At 44.8% G+C, this 21554-nt stretch overlaps 5 protein-coding genes and 2 long non-coding RNA genes across 11 annotated transcripts in view; 3 read left to right on the top strand and 4 right to left on the bottom strand.

Annotated features, from left to right (window-relative positions):
• The window catches only part of Ubx (Ultrabithorax), a 76918-nt gene extending 69252 nt beyond the window's left edge, over window positions 1-7666 (top strand). For all 4 annotated transcript variants that reach the window (XM_003736605.3, XM_003736606.3, XM_015182109.2 and 1 more), the window contains one exon: window positions 6322-7666. In XM_003736605.3, the coding sequence (XP_003736653.2) occupies window positions 6322-6626 (305 nt within the window). In that variant the 3' untranslated portion in view covers window positions 6627-7666. The remainder of the gene's footprint in view (window positions 1-6321) is intronic.
• LOC117183408 (uncharacterized) lies at window positions 7362-8170 on the bottom strand. Its single transcript, XR_004468566.1, has 2 exons — window positions 7727-8170; window positions 7362-7643 (listed from the first exon to the last, which is right to left on the bottom strand). It is a non-coding gene; the product is annotated as an uncharacterized lncRNA (long non-coding RNA).
• A 598-nt stretch (window positions 8171-8768) lies between these two features.
• Window positions 8769-9435, bottom strand: LOC117183407 (uncharacterized). Its single transcript, XR_004468565.1, has 2 exons — window positions 9210-9435; window positions 8769-9121 (listed from the first exon to the last, which is right to left on the bottom strand). It is a non-coding gene; the product is annotated as an uncharacterized lncRNA (long non-coding RNA).
• A 2066-nt stretch (window positions 9436-11501) lies between these two features.
• On the top strand, window positions 11502-14602 carry modSP (modular serine protease). The gene is made up of 5 exons (XM_001359028.4): window positions 11502-11768; window positions 12474-12777; window positions 12845-13326; window positions 13396-13924; window positions 13983-14602. Exons 1-5 carry the CDS (start codon window positions 11699-11701, stop codon window positions 14485-14487), a joined length of 1890 nt encoding a protein of 629 aa, XP_001359065.3. The 5' UTR covers window positions 11502-11698; the 3' UTR covers window positions 14488-14602.
• A 71-nt stretch (window positions 14603-14673) lies between these two features.
• Ccdc114 (Coiled-coil domain containing protein 114) lies at window positions 14674-17230 on the bottom strand. Of its 2 annotated transcripts, none has more exons than XM_033377286.1 (6): window positions 16905-17230; window positions 16388-16771; window positions 16040-16335; window positions 15469-15977; window positions 15238-15412; window positions 14674-15172 (listed from the first exon to the last, which is right to left on the bottom strand). In XM_033377286.1, the coding sequence occupies exons 2-6, from the start codon at window positions 16610-16612 to the stop codon at window positions 14956-14958; spliced, it is 1422 nt and encodes a 473-aa protein (XP_033233177.1). In that variant the 5' UTR covers window positions 16613-16771; window positions 16905-17230; the 3' UTR covers window positions 14674-14955. The 2 variants fall into 2 exon arrangements, with proteins under 2 accessions (XP_033233177.1, XP_015037590.2); XM_015182104.2 differs by having other exon boundaries at window positions 17016-17230.
• Window positions 17231-17736: 506 nt separating this feature from the next.
• Window positions 17737-19189, top strand: Mettl4 (Methyltransferase like 4). The gene is made up of 2 exons (XM_001359026.5): window positions 17737-18809; window positions 18875-19189. Exons 1-2 carry the CDS (start codon window positions 17787-17789, stop codon window positions 18935-18937), a joined length of 1086 nt encoding a protein of 361 aa, XP_001359063.3. The 5' UTR covers window positions 17737-17786; the 3' UTR covers window positions 18938-19189.
• CCT3 (chaperonin containing TCP1 subunit 3) lies at window positions 19172-21546 on the bottom strand. Its single transcript, XM_001359025.5, has 5 exons — window positions 21437-21546; window positions 21200-21343; window positions 21080-21141; window positions 20485-20984; window positions 19172-20424 (listed from the first exon to the last, which is right to left on the bottom strand). The coding sequence occupies exons 2-5, from the start codon at window positions 21231-21233 to the stop codon at window positions 19386-19388; spliced, it is 1635 nt and encodes a 544-aa protein (XP_001359062.1). The 5' UTR covers window positions 21234-21343; window positions 21437-21546; the 3' UTR covers window positions 19172-19385.
• Window positions 21547-21554: the final 8 nt, after the last annotated feature.

Below are 21554 nucleotides of genomic sequence, written 5' to 3'. Positions count from 1 at the left end.
CGGAGCGGCAGCCATTTTTTCTTCACTCCAAGGCATTTCTTTGCCGGCTATCGGTAGTTAGATTTGACATTTGGCGCTGATTTTTACGAGTTGTGGCCCGTTTTTGGGTAAAGTGCGGAAATGTTGCACATTTCCGTTCCCGAGCTGCCATAACTCCAATCGATAATTATCGGGGGCAGCCTGACGTCAGACCAGACCCATCCCATCGTATCCCATCCACCGAATCGTATCTATCCGGGCGTATTTCTGAGTTGTGCGTTTTTAGTTTTTGTCTAATGAGCTCTGAAATCGAAAATATACGAGTGGCATTCCGACTGGCCCGGGGCAGAGCCAACATCGTTGTCCTGCCTGCGATGCTCTCCGCAGATATGAAACAGCTTGACATCGTGCCACTTATTTATTTATTCAATGTCCGTCCGTCCATCCGTCCGCCTGTCCGGTTCGGTCCGATCCGAGTCTGCTTTCTGATATCTCTGGCTGTGAATTCTGTGCTTTTTCCCCCATCGAACAACTTCATCTTCGTAGTCACGCTCTGTCCGCATCTTCTTCAAATGCCTTTGCTGTGTTTCGTATTTGAACTGTTAAGATTTTGTCTTTGTATCTGTATCTGTATCTCTGAATGTATCTGTATCTCTATCGATGCGTTCCGCCAGCTGTCGCTCGTCCGTGGCAGTGTGTGTGCTCCCGCCTGTGTCTGCGGAGATGAAACTGGAAATGGAAATAGAACTTGAAGCGGAGCCAAAATAGAGTCGTTGATTATTTTAATGATGACGCCGAGGTTAAAGCACGATGAGAAGGCGTTTCACACACACACACACACATACATAAACGGCTCTATATGGTTTGGTTTTGGTTTTGGGTCTTTGCAAGTATGGAAATGGCGGGTCGCCCCCTAGGAAAAAGGGGTACGGCGTAGCAGGGCCATTAATTGAGCTATTAAGATAAACCCACATCAAATGCCGCGTTCAGCTTCGTCGCGCTCTGGCCTAGGCCTAGGCCTGGACTCGGGCTAGGGGTTGGGGTTGGGGTTGGGGTTGGGGTTGGGGTTGGGGCACTGGGTCAGTCGGCTCCCTGCCAGTGTCTGTTCGGTGTGCCAATGATGGCATTATTATACAATTCACATTCAAAATCGAGACAATAAACAGTCGAATGTATTCATTCAAACACAAATTTTGTTTTAATTGCCATGACAAGGCAGCCAAATTCAATTTGATGGACTGCGAAGAGAGAGGGAAGACGTTCAGGCTTTCCCCGATATGAAAGGGAAAACGTTTGAAGATTACCCTAATTGTTATTTCGTGTTTTTCAATTGGTGGCAATCAATGGGAAGTGCAGCTTTACAACAAGTGATCGATGGGTTTAAAGATGTTCTTTGTATCTGCTTTCATCGCTGGTCTCCTCTCGGCTACTGCTCCCCCAAAATAAGAACAGTCCCTACTAAATTGCTGGCTCAACAGTACATGCCCAGCCATAACTCAGAACCGAGCACCCTGCTCTTCCAGCCACAGAGCACCCTGCTCGCTGGTCACTGGCCCTGGGACCCATCGAGGACCCGTCGAGGATCCGGCTACCTGTTGCAGCGTCAGCTACCGCAGTCGCAGTCGCAGTCGCCGTCGCCGTCGCAATCCTCCTGCAACCGCCGTGGCAATGAATTATTTTAATGACGAGCGGGTCCCTGCGCATGCGCAAGAGAGACGCCGCCATGTCGGGGTAGGGCCCAAACCAGTTTCCCTTTCCCCTTGCCCTTGCACCGTGCCCGTTCCACTTCTCAGATCATCGGGCGGCCATTGAAAGTTGCGCACACAAGCCACAATTACCAAAAATCGAACACAAGTCGGGGAAATAAACCGTGCGTGCGGCTTATGCCCGTTCGTTAAGCCGATTTTATCGGCGATCTGACAGAAATTTCACCAACGCGTTGCAGAGTGAGTTTTCGGGGCACAATTATGCTGAAGTACAATTTGGGAGGCTGTACGCGCCACGAATCCACGTCGATCAGATGAGTGGCATTGGGATGTGAGCCACACATTCCGCACGGCACATCCTTTGGGAGAGAGCGGAAGGGCAAGTGGCTGCCAGGTGCCACCACCTGCTCCTTTGTGGTTGCGGGAATGCAGATGCAGTTGCACTGTAGTAGAGGTACTCTCCTCCTCGAGAGGAGGGGAGTGCGCCAACGAAAAGTAATTAAAAACTGATTGCCCCCGCCCGCCCCAGTCTAGGATATTTGAGAAAAATCGCAAAAGCCCAATGCTTTGAGGCAGGCTTCGGGCCATAAGATACTTTTGGGGGGTTGCCGTGGTGGGGGGGGGGGCACTCCCTAAGCGTGTATCTCAAAATTTGATAGCCACACGCACACACAGTCGCCAATCCGGGCTGCAGTCTGCCGTTTGCCAGCTGCAGATACCTACATATGTGTGTGTTTATCTGCAGTGTGCGTGTATCTCAAAGATTGCGTCCGTGTTCGTGCTCGCAATTGCAACTCAATTGCGCATTTGCCACCGCAAGCATCAACATCCCGCATAGCCATAGGCATAGGGGCCATAATCACGTCTGAACACAGATCCAAGGAAGCCGGCTCACCGTCCGCCAACGCCTTTCCCTCGTTCTCCCTGCGGCCAATTTAATTGACAGATTTAGTGGTCCTCGATTGGCAGTGCGGAAAATTAGTTTTCCGTCTCCCAGTAAACCTCAACCGACTTTCTGTGGCTTTTGTGCGTCGTCGTCGTCGTCGTCGTCGTCGCATTTAATTGTTTTATAGACACTCCAATTCAGAGGGGTGCAAGTACTACGCAGATATATATGTACAACAGATGCCTATGTATAGCCAAAGCCAGAGTGTGGGTGGGACGTGGGTGGGACGTGGGTGTGTGTGTGCACATCATAGGCAAGGTGAAACACGCCCATGACAAACACGCACGAAAATAGATTTAATTAAATTGCGAATAAAACTCGTGAGGCAGGGGCTGGATTCGATGGGTTCGATGGGGTGTTAGAGAGACACATATGTGCCAAACGGACCAATTAATCGATTTGCCATTGATTTCTCCTGGTCGGGCCCGAAAAGGGTTTCTCCCAAGTTCTTTCGCCCCTCCTTTCGTTTGCTCGAAAAGGGGAATCAATTTCCGGTTGATCCAAGTCTTGGCATACCGAAGATAGATGGATTCCAGTTCCCAGTAATCTCTGCGCATCTAAATGTTGTGCCTTACAGATACCAAGAATAGGTCCTCTATCGTAACCCCTACAGAAATTCCTGCATCAAGGTGGAGAAGAGCTACGCGACAGAAATATCAGCTCCTATATAGGGCTCTCTCGGACAGGCTCGTGACGATGGCAAGAAAAAGAAATAAATTCGAGCAGGAGGAGGAGGAGGAGGAGGAGGAGCAATTGGGTGGGAGAAACCGAAAAACAAAATCGAATTAAATATAAGTAGTCCTCCCCACACACACACACACACACAAACGCACGACATACCACACATGCACTCATACAGATACATTTGTATCTGTATCTGTATCTGTGCTTGTATCTGGGTATATAAATAGTTATAATAGAAGCATAGATCACACGTTGTGCCGCATGCAACATGGAGTCGCCGTCACCTGGAGATTTATTGCCGCTGGAAACGGCACCCGAACAGGGGTGAGTCAGTCCGAGGGACACACACCCATAGATGGATAGAGAAGGAAGACACAAGGAGCGAGCGAGAGAGAGACGGAGAGAAGCTTCTATCGTTTCGTTTCGTTTCGGTTCAAAGTTCGCTGCAAATGGGAGACACGTAAACTGTCAAAACTTTAAATCCCTCAGGAATTTAAGTTAAAAAATATAACACGTACTGAGGACTCGACACGGGCACAGCTGCTCGCCCAAAACGATGACGGAGACGACGACTACGACAGAACCTTGAAAATGTATCTCCAGAATGGGAAAAGGAAAAGGAAAACTCAGGGTGGCCCCACGGAAAACCAACTGGAAAAAATAAATATTCTGGAAAAAGATTTCCACTTCTCTCTGCTGCTCCGACTCCGACTCCACCATCCATCCTCATTCCCGTTCCCATTTCTCTCTCTTTCTCTCTCTTTGGCTCGTTTAAATTATCTACGGGAAATTTCGCGCCTTTCCATACAAAGTTTTATTGTGCCGCCCCCTCGACCGTACCCAGCCCCGGCCCAACCCCGCCCCGCCCCGGGCCGACCCCTCACATACCAGCATTTAAATTATGTACTTAGAAATACACAAAAATTTTCGAAAAGTCTACAAAAGAAACTGGCACAGCACAGCACAGCAGGACGCAGATGAAGAAAGAAGCCAAAGAAGCAAAATGAATTTCGCACTTTTTCGCATAATAAATTTTGAAACTTGGCCAGTGCGATGGAAAAAAATCCAAGCGGGAGAGGAAAAGCGAAGAAAAGGGAAGAAGTAGGGGCAAACCAAAGTTTCGTAAAAAGTTTTCTTTTTTTTTGCATATACGAGTACAAGGCATGGCAGGGCTTCGGGGCGGCCATCTAAATAGTCGGCCGCCGAGTGACAAATTCCATTTAAAATTGTCGAGCACAGCTCACGTACTCCGCTGCCGGCAGCCCCAGAGTAAGATGAAACTTTTGCTAAAACCCCGGCGTGATGAATACTCCAGGAGGAGCGGGAGCGGATTTAAGTTAATCAGCAAACAGGTTTAGGGCTAAATAAATTTATTTATGCGTTCTACGCTTTTCGTTTTTCCTTATTGTGTTTTATCTCGATATAAAAAAGACGACTGCTTGTGGAAATGCTATTATATTTAAAATAAATCTTAACTAACTGCTAGTATTTACCTAATATATCTTAATCGTATCTACATACCTCTGAGCCTCAGTGTATTCTACTGAGAAGCATTCGGACTTGTCACTGGCCAATTTTCTGTCACCTTTAATGGGTGTTTACAATTCTTTCACTTTGATGGCTTTATAAATGCGTTTAAAAATGTATCTGCAGATATATAGATACTCGTATACTCGTGCATATTATATGGATGATTATTTTCTTTGTTGGATGCTGCCAACTTTATTTTCATATCATTTTTATTGTCTATAAAAATTGTTCGCCATTTATATCACGTAAGTCTGTCGCACACGGACACACACACACACAAGTGCACTCGCCTCACATATACATATGCAAGTGTAATAATCGGGCTGGGCTCGTCTGTGTATGTGAGAGTGAAAGATAAATGCGTTTTCACTTTATGACTTTCGTGTCGGCATAAATTTGTTAATACCTTTAGGCCAAATTTATAACATAATAAATGCTCATAATATTTAACTTAACATTGCGCCCAGGCTCAAGCCCAGGCCGAGGCCCAGGACCAGGCCCAAGCCCAGAATCGGAGAAAGAGACTCGGAATTCAAAATGCGAAAGTTAACATTGCCCTTTCGTCCGTCCTTCGTTTCGTGGCGAGGCGAGGCGGAAGCGGAGAGTAAATTCTGATAAAATCAGACATGGTCTGGTTCTGCAGAGACAGAGGCAGCCATGGATGAATAGGGAGAGTGAGAGTGCGAGTGCGAGTGCCTTGCAACACACACGAAATTGAGTTATTGCACTGGCTGGCAAATTAAACTTCATAAATATTTAAAATCAGAGATTAAACACGCCAGCACCGACTGCATGTTGATGAGACTCAATGCCTGTCCGACTGCCTGTCCCTGTCCTTGTCTGACTCAGGTTGCCAATTAAACGGGCATTATCCGGCATAACTGCAGTTTAAGTAGACAACTCTCCCCGACTATACCCCGTTGCCGAATGCTCGCACGTTTCTCCTTTTCATTTTAATGTTGCAGCAATGACAGTCGGCAGCAGCAACATCAGCCTGCCACAGCAGCAAACGATCAATTTAAAGTAACGATCTCGCCAAAGAAACAAAAACCGCAAATGCAACTGGCAAATGGCCATACTCGTAAAAATGAAATGTATTTTTTGCAGTTGAGGTTTCTGCCGCTGGAGAGGAGATCTCCTTTGCTTTCCTTTCCTTTCCTGCTGGCTGCAATTGCTGGATGTTGCTGCCTACGTCTGTGCTGATGATCGTTTCAATTTGAGTTCGAGGAGGGGAATTTATATTTACGACATTAGCCAAACAACAGCACAAATGTTGAGTAGCTTGTTGCAGTTTTTCAATTTTATTTGGCCGATGAAAAAATGTATAAAGTCGGGTTTTTCGACTTGCTCATCAACGCACAGCCCAAACGGAAAAGACATACTTCCTTTCCTGATGGAAGCGAGCTAGAAAGACTTTGTCAATGTTTTATATAATTCCTTAGGAGCCCTACTAACATTCTCCTTGATCTTCTCTAGGTACAAATGGTCTGCGAAGACGCGGCCGACAGACATACACCCGCTACCAGACGCTTGAGCTGGAGAAGGAGTTCCACACGAATCACTATCTGACCCGCAGACGGAGAATCGAGATGGCGCACGCCCTCTGCCTGACGGAGCGACAGATCAAGATCTGGTTCCAGAACAGGCGGATGAAGTTGAAAAAGGAGATACAGGCGATCAAGGAGCTGAACGAGCAGGAGAAGCAGGCGCAGGCGCAAAAGGCTGCGGCGGCAGCAGCCGCGGCGGCGGCCGTCCAAGGCGGACACTTAGACCAGAATTAGGCGGAATTACAAAATACAAATACAAAGCAACTCTATATTGTAACAAAAGAACTATTTACTTAAATGAATAATATTTAAATTGCGATGGTAATGTGCGAATACGAAACTAATCTAAAGGCATTATTTCAAGCGTTTGAGAAGCAACCGAAAATACGTAAAACAAAACTACAAACTAATTAAATAGATTAAGTAAACAAAAGTAGTGGAAGAGCGCAACGCAGGCGGATTACAAACCTACTTAGAAGTAAAACTAAAAAAAAATACAAAATATACGAGAACAAACACAATTTTAATTTAGTTTCAAACAAACAAGAATGGAAATTGATTCGCGGCGTAAGATTATGTTTATAAAAATACATACATACATATGTAGAAGGTCTTTCCAAATTCGAACAAACCCCTGCCCCGCCCACCCCTTTGTTGCTTACAGGTATGTTTAAATTATGTTTCGCGAAAATACTCAAAAATACAAAAATAAAAACTACGAATATAAATGTTGAAAGAAAGCATAGTTCTGTTGATATGAATTTTTTGGTAAAAAAAACAAGTTTTAAACCAATTTAAAGATATGTATGTAACAGAAAGAAGGAAAACAAAACAAAAATGATTGAAAAGAAACCTATTAAAATGTAACTTAAATATAAATAGAATTTGTTAGCAAAGTAAAATATTACGAGAGGGAAACCGAAGAGGAACGTATTGAAGGATACTCGTATAATATTTGAATGTGTATAGTTTGTGCTAATGGAATAAAATAATGCAATTTTAGTTAACTCTGTTTATTTGTAAACGAATTTGTTTAGTTCGCGCCGAAGTTCGACTAAACTGAAGCTGTTTCTTTAAGTAATGTGTAGTGTTTTTAACTCTTAAATTAAATTAATTCCTAATTTTATTATTATTATGTTTAGTTTAATGACAAAGCGTTGATGAGATTATCCGACAGTAGCCCCGAGAAGGAGGACGACGACAAATCGTTTGCCCTGGCAAACGAAAATAAATTATTGGTTTTGAAAAAATCTAAAAAACAAAGAGAAAACGAATTGATTATTGTGTTATTATTATTATTATTATTTTTATTTTTATTTTTATTTTAGCTATACCATCTTGTTTTTCTCCATTTGTTTCTCTAGTCTCTGGATAGAGCATAGAAACAGAGACCAGAGACACCAGAATATTTGAGAAATAGTAGTAGTTCGCGAGCTCGCTTTGTTTTCCCGCTCGCATGCGAAATTGCTTTTGATCTCGTTCCGTTAATTGATCGTAAGTTGTACGCTAAAGAGAGATATGATACCCGTGACCCCATACCCATACCCATACCCATACCCATACCGATAAGGATAACGGTACCGTTCCCGATACCAATATATAGTTTAGTAGATTCAACGAGCTGTGCTCGAACCAAGCCACAAGATACATCTAACCCGACGTGTATCGAGTCTTTCTTCGTCTTTCAGTTCAGTTCGGGAACTTATCCCCAATTTATTGAGGGTTATCCGAAAGAAAACCCACACAAGATGTATACGTAATTAGAGCCTAAGATTCGAATATAGATATACACATATGCAGATCTTGATATACATACATATATACATTTATGTATTTACGTGGAAATCAAGTATAAATGGACAAACAATAAGAGAGAAAATATCTGCAGAACGGAAACAGATGCAAATACGTAACTAAGAAATAAGTTAAATGTTATAGATTTTAGATGCAAAGGCAGCGGCAAAGGCCAACGCCAACGGCGGATGCAACCGAAATACGTTGATGTATACATACACTGAAACAAAAAATTAAAAGAAGAGCAGCGTGGATCGAGAGGGTATTCCATTCCCCGCCACCGTAAACCACAGAATAGACGCTAAAATACAATACTTACAGATTTAAATGTGGATTAACTTAGTAACAGATATACGTAAATAGTAACAGTACAGTACAATATCTAGTACTACCCCCCTACCAACTACTTAAAAATGTAATAATACCACGTACTAAAGTGCGTAATTTCTAGTGGCTTTTACTTTAATCTCCGACCCGCAGACAGACGGAGGCCGAAGAGATATTTGAGATACTTCTTCTCCTCAATATGTATTTCCGTCAGACCTATCTACAACTTCTTTGCCGTTACATTTTCTACTTGAACTCTACTTCCCCATCCCCCCGCATAAGGGGGGTCCAGATCTCCGATCACTCGGGCCCCGCCAACACTCCGTTTATACTTAACCTACTCGTATGTAACTCTAATTTAAAGCCATTCTATGCTAGCTCCGTAAGTTGTAAATTATCAATATAAAATATACGTATAAAAGAACAAGCACAAAACAAACAGCAACCAGTGAGAATGTGGAAATGAAACAAATAAATTAAACAAAACGATTTAAACCATTTTTGATTCAATTTTGGATTTTGGACTTCCAGCTGAAGCTGAAGCTGGAAATCGCTGTGCCCGAAATGTGTTAATCAAATGCACTGGAAAGACTTTGTTGATCATTTATCTGAAAATTATCTCTTTAAATACATATATGTATATGTACATATGTATGTATCAATGTGCGTTCTATTATTCACTTTCTCTGAACATACCATCTAAACGGAGGGTCCCTTTTCGCCAAATTCTTCGCATCTTCAATACGTACATACATATGTATCTTCCACGTTTTGGAGTGAGGAGCAACCAATTACACTAGGCAACAAAATTGAAAATAGAATTTCCGCTTCGAACAAAACAGTTTCTCTAATAATTAGAGTTGCCAGATCTAGTGCAATACATCAGTGTTATGAGTCTCTCCATATTTACGGTATATTTTGAAAATGAGGCGGTATGCTTCGGTATATTTCTGAGGGTCGGACGGTATATTTTATTGATAAATCCGCGGTCACACTGCCCACTACTCCGCCCTGCCTCAGCCCCCTGAAGACGAATTCTTTAGAGGATGGGGGTGGAACAGCTGGTTCGGACACCGGCGTTTCAGGATTCTGGCGTCTGGTGCGTCTGTGCCGTGTGGAATGGGGCCTGCTCCACCTCTGCATGTACATGTGCCTGCCGCCTTCCTGCTGTTCTCGCGCCAGTACAGCGAGGGGATACCCTTCAGGATGTGGGCGATGCGTACGCCCTAAACGTGTCGGTGGCGGAGCGGTGCATCTACTGGACTGACCAGCCACATCTACTGGTCCGTCTCATCGAGGTCGCCCGCCTGGATGGCAGCTGTCGGCGCGTCCTCTTGTGGAAAGGGTTGTAGTAGCCGCGTTCCCTGGTCCTCGAGCCGCGTCGCGGGGGTACATGTACATGAGCAGACTCCATACGCCGCGCCACAATGGACGGATCCAACCAGCAACCATGGCCGGGAGTTTATATTCGACCAGGAGACGAGACGAACTGGTTGGCTGCTAGGACTACGTGTACTGGAGCGACTGGAGCACCGGGGACATTGATCAAGACGGGCCAGAGCCGCAGCCTGGCCAAGGACGTGACCTGCATCCCCCAGCTACGACGGACTGCCCGAATGTGCCGCTGCCCAGGTGAAGCTCTCTCGCCTATTCAGCTGTGTTCTAAAACGTTTCCTCTTTTAGCTTCTTGGGCGAACTCGCAGAAGCCTCGAAACATTGCCGTGCATGCCACGAAGGCGAGGCGTCTGCTCTTCTCGACAGATGTCGGCAGCCATCAGGCCATCATTCGGGCCCGAGTCGATGGCAATGAGCGTATGGAGCTGGAAGGAGGAGTCACTGTGCTGACCCTGGACCAACAGTTATACCATGCGTATCAAAGTTATAGACATCAATGGGAAGAACAAGTAAGCTACCATATTGGACACCTCTGGACACATATGTAATCTCCTGTTCCCTCTACAGAAAAACCTTTGCTTCCATGCATATCCTGCAGGTGAACAACATTACTGCCTAGGGGGGATTTGTGTACTACTGCTGGACGACAAGACCGGATTGGAGAGGATCACTGTTAACGGAGAGCGTCGTTCCGTAGAGCTGCAGCGTCTGTCGCATTTCACGGACATCTGGGTCGTGTGGACACCGGATGCAGTCACGCAGTACTCACGACGACTGCTCGTGCCCCAAGCATCTGATGCTAATGGAGGACAACGAGAACTACGGCGTGTATCCGGCCAGATAATTTTAAGTGGCGGGATTAGTGACATGAACAACGACTGTATATCCGCCTCCTGGCACTGTGACGAAAGGACTGCCCGGCGGATCAGTTAAGCTGACAGTCAGCCGAGGGCAGCGACAAGGCTCTGATCTGCGATGGTACCACCTGTGACAACTGTGACAATGTCCATGAGGCCGACTGCTGCAAGCAGCCAGGAGAGTTTCAGTGTCCCATCAACCAGGTGAGTGGAAAGACACGATATCTGCCCAAATTCCTAAACTAACAATATCCTACTCCACCTTCCCACCTTCTACTAACTACTTCCCGCCCGATCAAAAAATTAAATTGAATCTAAAAATATCGTTGCAATGTATGAAATCGATGATTGCAAATTGGATGTTTCTCCCAAAGATTTCTTTCGTGCTACAAGAAACCTTTGTTTAGGGAAAATCCAATAAAAACGAGTATTTAAATTAAGCCAATCAAGTAGAAAATTGATTCATCAATTGTATAAAATTATTTGGGCATGGCTAAATGTTCTATATAGCTGGTAATATTCCTTACCAGTTGTCTGTTATATCGCCATGTATCTTGGAGGTTATATGCAAACTTACTCATTTCTTAAGAGACTGGAACTAAAGCCGCAACTGTTGTATCAAATTCAGTCTAGCTGCTCTTCACACTAAAATCAAGTCCGATCTGACGCTCTTTAAGCTTCAAGATTATTTTAAGAGTATTCATCATATTATAAGATTCAGCTAAAACGTATATTGAGTCAGTTCGATTTGTGAGCTCGGTCGGATTCGTTCAATGTTCGGTAGCGAGTGCTGTCCGATGAATTTAATATCAACACGCATTTAAGCCAAACATAAAGACACACTTGTAGGGAGTACCGATTGTTATGTACTTATGTACATATGTCCGTGTGCTTCATTGACACTCCATAGAAATCAGCTTCAAAACGGAAAGAATGAAGCTTAAATTATATTTATCGAATTTATTGTACTTATGGGCGGTAGTGACGTTAAGGTCCAGAGCAAGTGAGTAAAGTTCGAAATGATAATAGGAACCATACGAAAATAAACATATACTATGTACAGAATATTCACAATGTATGCTACGTATAGTACACAATTCACGCTCACAGCTTTATTTACTCTCTGAGCACGTCTTCCAGCATGTTGATGCACGATGCTAAAACAAGATTTGAGGCGGTTCATCTTGAGATCTCTCGTATTATTTCCATACAAAATCTCTCTCTCTCTCCCTGCTTGTATTATTCTAAGAGAGATAAAACAGTATGCTGAAACTGTGTTCGGATTGAGTGGTGTCGGAAATAAACTAAACGAGGGGCAACGTTGTGAGTTGCTGCGGACGCCGCACTGATAGGGACGGACAAACAGACAGGGCTCAATCGACCGGCTATTGATGCTGATCAAGAATATACATATATACTTTATGGGGTCGGAAACGATTCCTTCTGGACGTTACACACATCCATTTTCTACTCATTTTGAGTATCGGGTATAAAAATAAATATGCAAAACATTTAATCAAACACTTGATGCAGGGACAGCATAAAATAGCTAACTAGAACTCGACTAGCGAAATCCAAAAAAAAATTAATGGAGTACATTTGGATTTCTGAGATCTGAAGGGCAACATATTAAGCAAAGCAAGGTTCTGACAAGAGCCGAATACAATTGGTACAATTGGTACAATTTTTTAACAATTTTTAATTACAGTAAACGCTCAATGTTCGACTTCCCAGTTTGCGTGCGAAAATGGCGGTTGCATTTCGCAATTCGACGTTTGCAACGGCGTGAAGAACTGCCCCGACGGATCGGACGAAACCCCGCTGACGTGTATCTCCCAGCGGCAGCACTGTTTGAAGCCCTACTTCCAGTGCAGCTACGGCGCTTGTGTCATAGGAACAGCCGGATGCAACGGAGTCAAAGATTGCGCAGATGGCTCCGATGAAACGGTTTTGCGCTGTGGCAACGAGGACGATTTGCGAGAGTTCGACCGCCGTTCACAGGGTAATTGTCAGTGAGTAGAAGACTAGTAGTAGAAGAGGCCGCAATCGGTAATTTTACTCAATTATCAAATCTTGCAGAGACGACGAGATCAAATGCCCATCTGGCATATGCCTAGACAAAAGCAGGTCTCTCTGTGACGGCAAGGACGACTGCGGAGACGGCACCGGCTTCGACGAGTCGGTGGCTTTGTGCGGGCACCTGGAGTGCCCGGGCTACTCCTTCAAGTGTGGCACCGGCGGCTGTATTTCGGGAGCCCTGAGTTGTAATGGACAGAACGATTGCTTCGATGGCTCGGACGAAGCCCCACTCCTGTGCAACACTACCAAGAAGGTGACTTCACCTACCCCCGTCGTCATACCGCTGGAGCAACTAGGCTGTTCCTTGCCGCTGGAAGATGAACGCCCAATTCTAAAGGATCACTACGATCGTGTTCTCCTTCCGCCGATCACCAGTGGCACGGTCCGCTTCTCCTGCCAACCCGGCTACATATTAGAGGGCCTCGAAATAAGTCACTGCGCTAACAGACAGTGGAGTTCCGAGACAGTGCCGAAGTGCGTGAGTGAGTAGATCCCTAGATCCCCACCCTGCCGATATCAACTCTTAAAGCCTTCTCCGCTTTTCCCTGCAGAATACTGTGATTCCAAGGGCGAGTTCGATGGGTATTCCACCAAGGCCATATGCACTTCCGCTGGGCAGAACGTCGACTGCAGTCAGCGTTATCATCCGCCAGGCACTGAGGTCAAGTTTGTATGTGCCACCGGCTTCCAGACTCGCCGCACCACTCTCCCGGATATGAAGTGCATGAAAGGGGGGTACTGGAATCGCCAACGGCAACGCTGCGACCAGGAGTGTGGCCAGATAGCCACGCCAACCAAGAGCTTCTCGGCCAACGGGTACACCATCAACAACACTGTGGTCCCGTGGCATGTGGGCCTCTACGTTTGGCACACTGAGAAGAGCTATAGCTTCATGTGTGGCGGTTCGCTGCTGACGCCGGACCTGGTGATCACTGCTGCCCACTGCGTGTACGATGAAACGGTACGGCGGGCCTACAGCTATGACACGTTCCGCGTAATAGCAGCGAAATTTTATCGGAACTACAAGAATACTACCAGCGATGAGCGCTGGCAGGACGTGCGGGACATCATTATAGCGCCGTACGTACAGTTCAGACAAGCTCTCGCAGATGGTTTATTACCATAATGTTTATTACAGTGGCTACAAGGGCAGGACGAACAACTACCTCAACGATCTAGCCTTGCTAGTTCTGGTCGAGCCCTTCGAGTTCAGCCACGTCATTCGGCCGATCTGCGTCCATTTCTCAGAGTTTGCCGAGAAGGAGACCATTAATAACGATGTACAGGGCAAATTCGCTGGCTGGAGCATCGAGGATAAGCGCGAGCTGCAGTTTGTGCCGGCAGTGTCCAAGATGAACTCCGTGTGCCTGCAAAATTTCCCAGACATTCAATCGGACAAATTTTGCATCTTCACACAGGGCAAGTCGCTGGCGTGTCGGGGCGATAGTGGCGGTGGATTCACCGCCGTCCGCCAGTCCTACGCTTTCTCCCGAGACACTTCCCGCCATTTCCTGTACGGTATCATCAGCAACGCACCCAATGCAGATCAGTGCGCCCACAGTCTGACTATACTGACCAACATACAGCACTTTAATAAAATAATAACCACTGCAATCGAAAATAGCATAAATACCAGATCCTGAGCGCAGAGTTCTCAGCTGTGACCTAGACTAGAGTATATCCAAGGCTGGATATTTATATATATACATATCTACGATTATTTTGTTTAAGATTCAAATAAAACGAATTAGAACCGATGCAAGAGTTAGCCGTGCAAAAGAAAATTCTATGGGTGCGTTTAATCATTAGGCAATAACTATTTATTAGGGTTCTTAATGCATGAGCTCCAAGAATAAGCGATACTTTATTGTGGTGAGTTTATGATAATGATGTTGAGAGAGTAAAACAGCGTAAGATTGTCCATAGTTCGAGACTCATGCAAGTACATAATTCTTTCTTAATTCAAAGGCATATTTTAGTATTTCATATTTTAGTATAAATAAATCGATTAATTAAGACGGTAACAACAAGAAAAAGTTTGACCGAACAAATACTAATTAATAATTTAAATAGTGTTTAAATGTATTGATTAGAGATGAGATGAGACTTATCTAGTTCTTTGTTTTAGCCGATTCTCGGATGTTGAACTTGGGCACACGATCTTTCTTGGCCAGTATCTTGTTTGAATTGTCCTCTATATTAATCGTGCTGATAATGAGATTGACTCTACGCTCTATTACGCCAATGAACAGCTTTACATTGTGGACAGTTAGAAAGGTCTTGGTGCTAAGGACGTTGAGGATGGGAGCGTCGTCGCAGGCCAATTGTCTGGGAATTGTTTTTATTTAGTTACAGAACTTGACTATCCTCCTTGCCAATATCAAAAATCTTACCTGAATATATCCTCGATCCCCTTAAGTAGTTGCTCAAGTCTGATGCTCAGAGTTTGCTTCTTTTCGCTGGTCTCCTTGGCCAGTTGTTCAATGCGACCCCGCTCTGCATTTAAATAATCCAACGCCTCGGTCTTTAGCTTCAACTCTTTCTCGGTCTGCTCCGATTTTTGTCGTTCTATGGTAATTGTCGTTAATATGAGTGTAGATTTGACCACATCACGTGTAACCCACCTATTTCATCAGTTAATTCTTGAGTGGAATCGTTTAACACCTCCACCTCGTGACTTAGCTCATTAACGTAATTAAAAAGAGCGAAGTTCTCATCCTCCTGGCGCTTAAACTGAGCCACCAAGCGGTCCGGATCTTCTTCGCCATACAACTGCTTGATCTTCTCAATTATCTCCTTGTATTCGAAAAGTTGTCGCTCATAGTTTTCCTTTTGATTCTGCTTCTTATCCAACTCTCGCTGCTCTAGCTCTGGATTAAGCCGCTTTTGCCCCTTGATGTCGAAAAACTTCTGCAACTTGGCATCGTGCTCCAGACGCCTCTGCATCTCACGCATCTCCTGGATGTGCATCACCTTGTCATTCTCATTGCGGTCCTTCAGAACGGACAACTTGTTGCAAAGCTCCTCGCGCTGATCGAAGGCCAGCGTTGATTGGTCAATCAAGTCCATTATGAATTTCTTACCCTCATTGAACTGAGTGACCATCGCTTGCCACATATCATTGAAGTTAGCCCTGAAGCAATCGGCACATTTAAAGCGTTTGTGGGGCCTTCCCAGTTGTCAAAAACATCTCACCGATCTTGCAGCATGTGGTTTATGGCATCTCGCATTTTGCTGTTCTCTGTGAGGACATCGCTGCACTTTTTGTTGACCACATCCAGACGGTTCTCCAGCTTGACAACGCTTTTTTGAACCGTGCAAATTGTGTGCTTGTAGCAGCTGTCGGGCACCTCATTACGACGAAGACCATCGATTTCCTTTTCCATTTTCCGTATGTGCCCCTCCAGCTCCCACAGATTGGTTCGCTCGTTTTGAAGCACCCTCTGCAGATCCGTCTGCTGTCTCTGCAGTGCTCCCAGATGCCGTTCCTTCTGCAATTAGAGTACAGCTTAGGGTATCCCTATTAATTTGACTCCCTCTCACATTTGTGTTTTTCCGTGCGTGCGTTCCACCCTCCAAAGTCTTGATCTCTTCCCTCAACTTCTGATGCTCGACCTGCAGAACATTTATCATGTTATTTTGCTTCTTCAGTCGCTTGGCTTTTTCTTCTAGCAGGCCTCGAAGATCAAGTTGAAGCGATCGATGTTGTCTCTGGAGCCTCAGCAACTCTGCTGTGGCCAACTGGTCCAGTTCGCTTTGGTCCGCCATGATGTAAGTACGATTATTCAAACGATTTCCTTGATTCCCTTGATTCCTTGATAATTTTACATCTATTGATTTCAATTGTAAACAGCGTTTCTGCGGTATTGTCGCTTAGCTACGGTTCATGGCTTGCGCCGTTTCCTTCGACATTTCAGTGCAGTCCAACTGAAAAATGTATGCGTATGTATTCTGTTGAGTGGAATTATCTTGTAATTGAATTTTAGAGTTACGATTTTATGCACTTGCATATTATTTGAATCAGCGGCAAGGACTGCCGCTCTACTTTTAATCTTCGTACTCAGATGCGGCTGCTCCCTCTCTCTCTGGCATCTATCTTTTGGTATTATATGTTGACGCTTTTTTATTAAAATTGGGGTTTTTCTTGCCTATTTTATATATATGTACATACATATGTATATAGATTTGCTACTTGATACACCGCAACAGAACTTGCTTCCCCTGTCTTCTGGGAGATCTCAGCTTCGGGTGGGAGCTCTCACATTCTGTTCTCTTCTGGAATTGTGAATATGTTTGTCATCCCAGGAAAAACACAATTTATTTTCAATATATTTTAATATTATTCAATATTATTTTCAAAATTTCAACGATATTTGAAAGCTTTTAAGTCTTCTTGTACGGACCAAGAATGGGTATCTGGATCGAGATATATATAAACAAAACACTCATCATATACATGAATATGTCTAAAAAATATCAATTTTTACGTTTTATCAGTACAGTATACTGTATGGTTAGTGGTTTTATATTCGTATCAATATTTATACTTTCATATAAAATTAACAAAATAGGGTATACACTACGGCTTACACTTACAATATAGCAACTAATTTTTTGTTGAACTTTTTCGTTAAAACCGTTTTTTACACTAAATACATTAAAAGCAAGGATTAAAAACTATCCAATCTTGTAGAAAATTTATTCATCAATGGGATAAAACTATGATGGCATGGCTAAATGTTCTATATAGCTAGTAATATTCGTCGGAATATCAAAAACGAGGAATATGTAAAATAGAATTTCAATTCGTCAGTATATTTACACGGTATATTTTGAAAATGAGGCGGTATGTTTCGGTATATTTCTGAGAGTCGGACGGTATATTTTATCGATAAATCCGCGGTCACACTGCTCCACTCTTATCAATGTTATCAATGAGAAAATGTTGACGCTGCATACAAAAACTGAGAATGAGCGATTCGCGGTCTATTTGGATCACAGAAGACTTATTAATGAAGCCTACAGTACTGGAGATGGTGCGAAAAGTACATATCAGCTCAAGGCGGAACTGTTTCAGTTTCAAGCCAAAAGAGCTAACCAGCCGGTTAGCGAACAGAAGAAATCAAAGAAGCGCAAGCGAATACCGGACAGCATACCAGGCGCATCGGATTCACAGACCATCGACAGGTACCTGGATCTCTTGCCCACGCCCGTTGGCTCTGAGTCAATTACGCCTCTATCACGGTGTTGGGAGGCTCCATACATCCTTCCCCAGTTGCACGGAGCCAACCAGAGCGGGCAGGTCCAACGCTTTCCAAGCGGAGACGAGGCCAACACCATCTACCTCATACCGGACAGGGCTCGCTTCTACAACCACAATGTAGACCATCTGCCGGCACTATTGCCCCAACTCTTGCCCAGCTACGATCTGATTGTAGTCGATCCTCCGTGGCGCAACAAATACATTCGCCGGCTGAAGCGTTTCAAGCAGGAGCTCGGTTATTCCATGCTAGACAACGACCAACTGGCTCTTCTGCCGCTTTCCAAGCTGACCAATACACGTACCCTTGTGGCCATTTGGTGCACGAATTCAATCCAGCACCAGACGGCTTTGGAAACACAAATTTTGCCTAGCTGGAATCTACGCCTACTTCACAAACTGCGCTGGTACAAACTAAGCACGGACCACAAGCTTATTGGCCCTCTTCAATCAGACCCCACCCAGAAGCAGCCGTATGAAATGCTATATTTGGCCTGTCATGCCGATAGCCATGAGAATTATGGAACGGATATAACAAAAACAGAGATGATCCTCAGCGTTCCCAGTATTGTACACTCTCATAAGCCGCCCCTTTTGCCATGGCTGCGCCAGCATATCAAATTGGACCTCAATCAAGCGGAACCCAACTGTCTAGAGCTTTTTGCACGGTATCTGCAGCCACAGTTTACATCCATTGGATTAGAGGTACATAAATATAATTCCATAAATAACAAGTAAAACGAACTTAACAGAAACTATATTTAAAAAAGGTACTAAAGTTGATGGATGAGCGCCTGTACGAAGCTCGTACCGAACTATCAAGATCTCCATAGGTAAAGTTTAGGTATGGTATGCCAAGGTATACACTAGTTGTATTGAGTTTTCCTATGACCTCCGCCACTGCTCGTTCATCTTTTGTGCTGGCCGCAGATTATAGACTGTATATAATCTGAACATATGTCCCAAAGTATGTACTTTAAATCGTCATGGACAGCTTAACTCACTAGCTTAAATGCTGGCTTGGAGTCAGTTGTTGAAGTAAGTAAATCATTAAAAATAAACAGTGCTTGATTTTGACAGTTTTATTTGTATACGGATTGTTAATGAGAGAAAATGCAGCGCAAAATTTTGTGTGGGAGACAAGGGGCAATCTGCCTGGGTCTCTTAGCCCAAGATAAATGTTAGACATTTGGGTGTGATTGGTGTGTGTGTGTTTTGTGTGTTAAATTAGATATTACAATTTATTAAGCATTATTAATACACATTGTGTTTGTTCAAAGACTATTCCTGGCCTTGGGCCATGGCGGCCGGATTGGTTGGCTCGTTGCCACCACGCTTCTTTGAGCCGGAAACAATGTCATCAATGCGCAGCAACAAGATGGCTGTTTCCACGGCGGTTTTATAGGTCTGCAGTTTGACGGCCAACGGCTCCCAAATGTTCTTCACGTTCATATCAACAATCTCGCCGGACTCGCCATCAATGCCCCAGGCGCACACACCGTCGCCGGTATGGGAAGCATGCTTGGCACGCAGGGCGGTGAGAGCGCGAATAGTGTTGGCACCACAGTTTTGGGCCAGGGTACGAGGTATGATCTCCAGGGCATGAGCCACCGCGGTATAGGGCCCCTTAACTTGCTTGCGAGAAAGAAGCTGTGAGACAGCCATCTCCACAGCCCCACCGCCAGCCACAAGACGCGGCTCCAACACCAGATTGCGAGCAACATTCAAGGCATCTTGGAGATTGCGCTCAGTTTCATTGAGAATATCCTTGCTGGCACCGCGCAACAGTATGGTGCATGCCTTCGGGTCCTTGCACTCCGTGACAAAGGTAAAGTACTCATCGCCAATTTTCTTGATCTCAAAGAGACCGGCTCCAGTTCCAACATCCTTCTCGGTCAGCTCTTCAGTACGGTTGACAATGGTGGCTCCACAGGCCCGGGCAATGCGCAAGTTGTCCGTCTTGCGCAGGCGACGGATGGCAGTGATGCCTGCCTTCAGGAGATAGTGTTGCGCCAGATCCGAAACACCCTTCTCAGTGAAAACAAGATCCGGCTTGACGGCGATGATGTCAGCACAGATGCGCTGGACAAACTCTTCCTCGATCTGCAACATGCGAGTGAAGTCCTGCTCTCCAATGATTTCTACATTGGTCTGACTCTCTCCTTTTTTGTATTCGAGAGAGCAGTCGAGCAGAACGATGCGAGGATTCTCAATATAGCGACGCATTTTAGGATGCGTCACATCCTTGTTGATCATAACGCCCTTCAGAACACACGACTCTTCGATGGCACCACCCGGAATCTTCTCCACCTTGGCATAACTGTCGGGATGAAAATACTCTAAAAAAAAAGGACTCAATAAACGAAATTCAAGCCCTTACCGCTTGATGTCCACCTCCAAACGGCCGTTTTCATTAAGCGTAACTGTCTCCACTGCATCCAGTGCAATTTTGACAGCCAGATCCGACCACTTGCCAATGAATTTCGTACCAACACAGGCCTTGACCACTTGAGCCATCTTTGCCTTGTCCTTGACGTCCAACTCCACACTTAGGCCAGACAGCAAGTGACCCACGATGTCTTCGAGGGCCTCACGGTAGGCGCGAATGATCACTGTAGGATGGATTTGCTGCTGAAGGAACGGCTCGGCGGCGGCCAGCATCTCACCAGCCAGCACAATAACGGAGGTGGTACCATCGCCTACCTCTTCGTCCTGTGTGCGGGCTATTTCAATCATGCTCTTTGCCGCCGGATGCTGAACGGTGATCTCACGGAGTATGGCATTTCCGTCGTTTGTCATTACAATGCCGCCCATGGGATCCATCAGCATTTTCAGCATTGCCTGTGGTCCTAGGCAAGTGCGAATGACATCGGCAATAGCCTAGAAAACAGCAATAATGTCAGCAGATGGTCACCAATGCAGGCGAGGAGCTCTCGACAAACACAGCCATGTGAGTCACACACGCACACACTTACCTTTCCGGCTTGAATATTCTCCAACTGCACTTTGCGGCCAGATTCGCGTTTTGTGTTTTGACCTACGGACAAAGATTGTAGGCCCTGGCGAGTTTAAATTGATTAAAATTCAATACTTACTCAATACGAGTATTGGTTGCTGTCCACCAAACATTTTTTTATATTCTTTAATTTATCTCTACGTGAAAACAAAAGAACTCGTGCTGCTGTCGCTGCCGCTGTTTGAAGAATGAGTGAGGTTATAGACGCCGATGACACACGATTCTAGAAGATTCGATAAATATTTAATTGGAATGTCTAGTTTTACTGATCTTGGCCTCTTCTATAACAATTTGGTAATAATTATAATTTAAGCACTTGATATTTTGATTTAAAATCAAAGATATTGTTCAAAGTTTGAGTTTACCGTGGAACAATCGTGTTTCTGTCGATAGATTGAAAACTGAGTTGGCATCCCAGTAGTTACCAGCTGTGG

The sequence above is a fragment of the Drosophila pseudoobscura genome, chromosome 2 (genome assembly GCF_009870125.1).
Source record: "Drosophila pseudoobscura strain MV-25-SWS-2005 chromosome 2, UCI_Dpse_MV25, whole genome shotgun sequence".
Classification (NCBI taxonomy): Eukaryota; Metazoa; Arthropoda; class Insecta; order Diptera; family Drosophilidae; genus Drosophila; species Drosophila pseudoobscura.
This window is presented reverse-complemented; position numbering and strand designations above follow the sequence as displayed.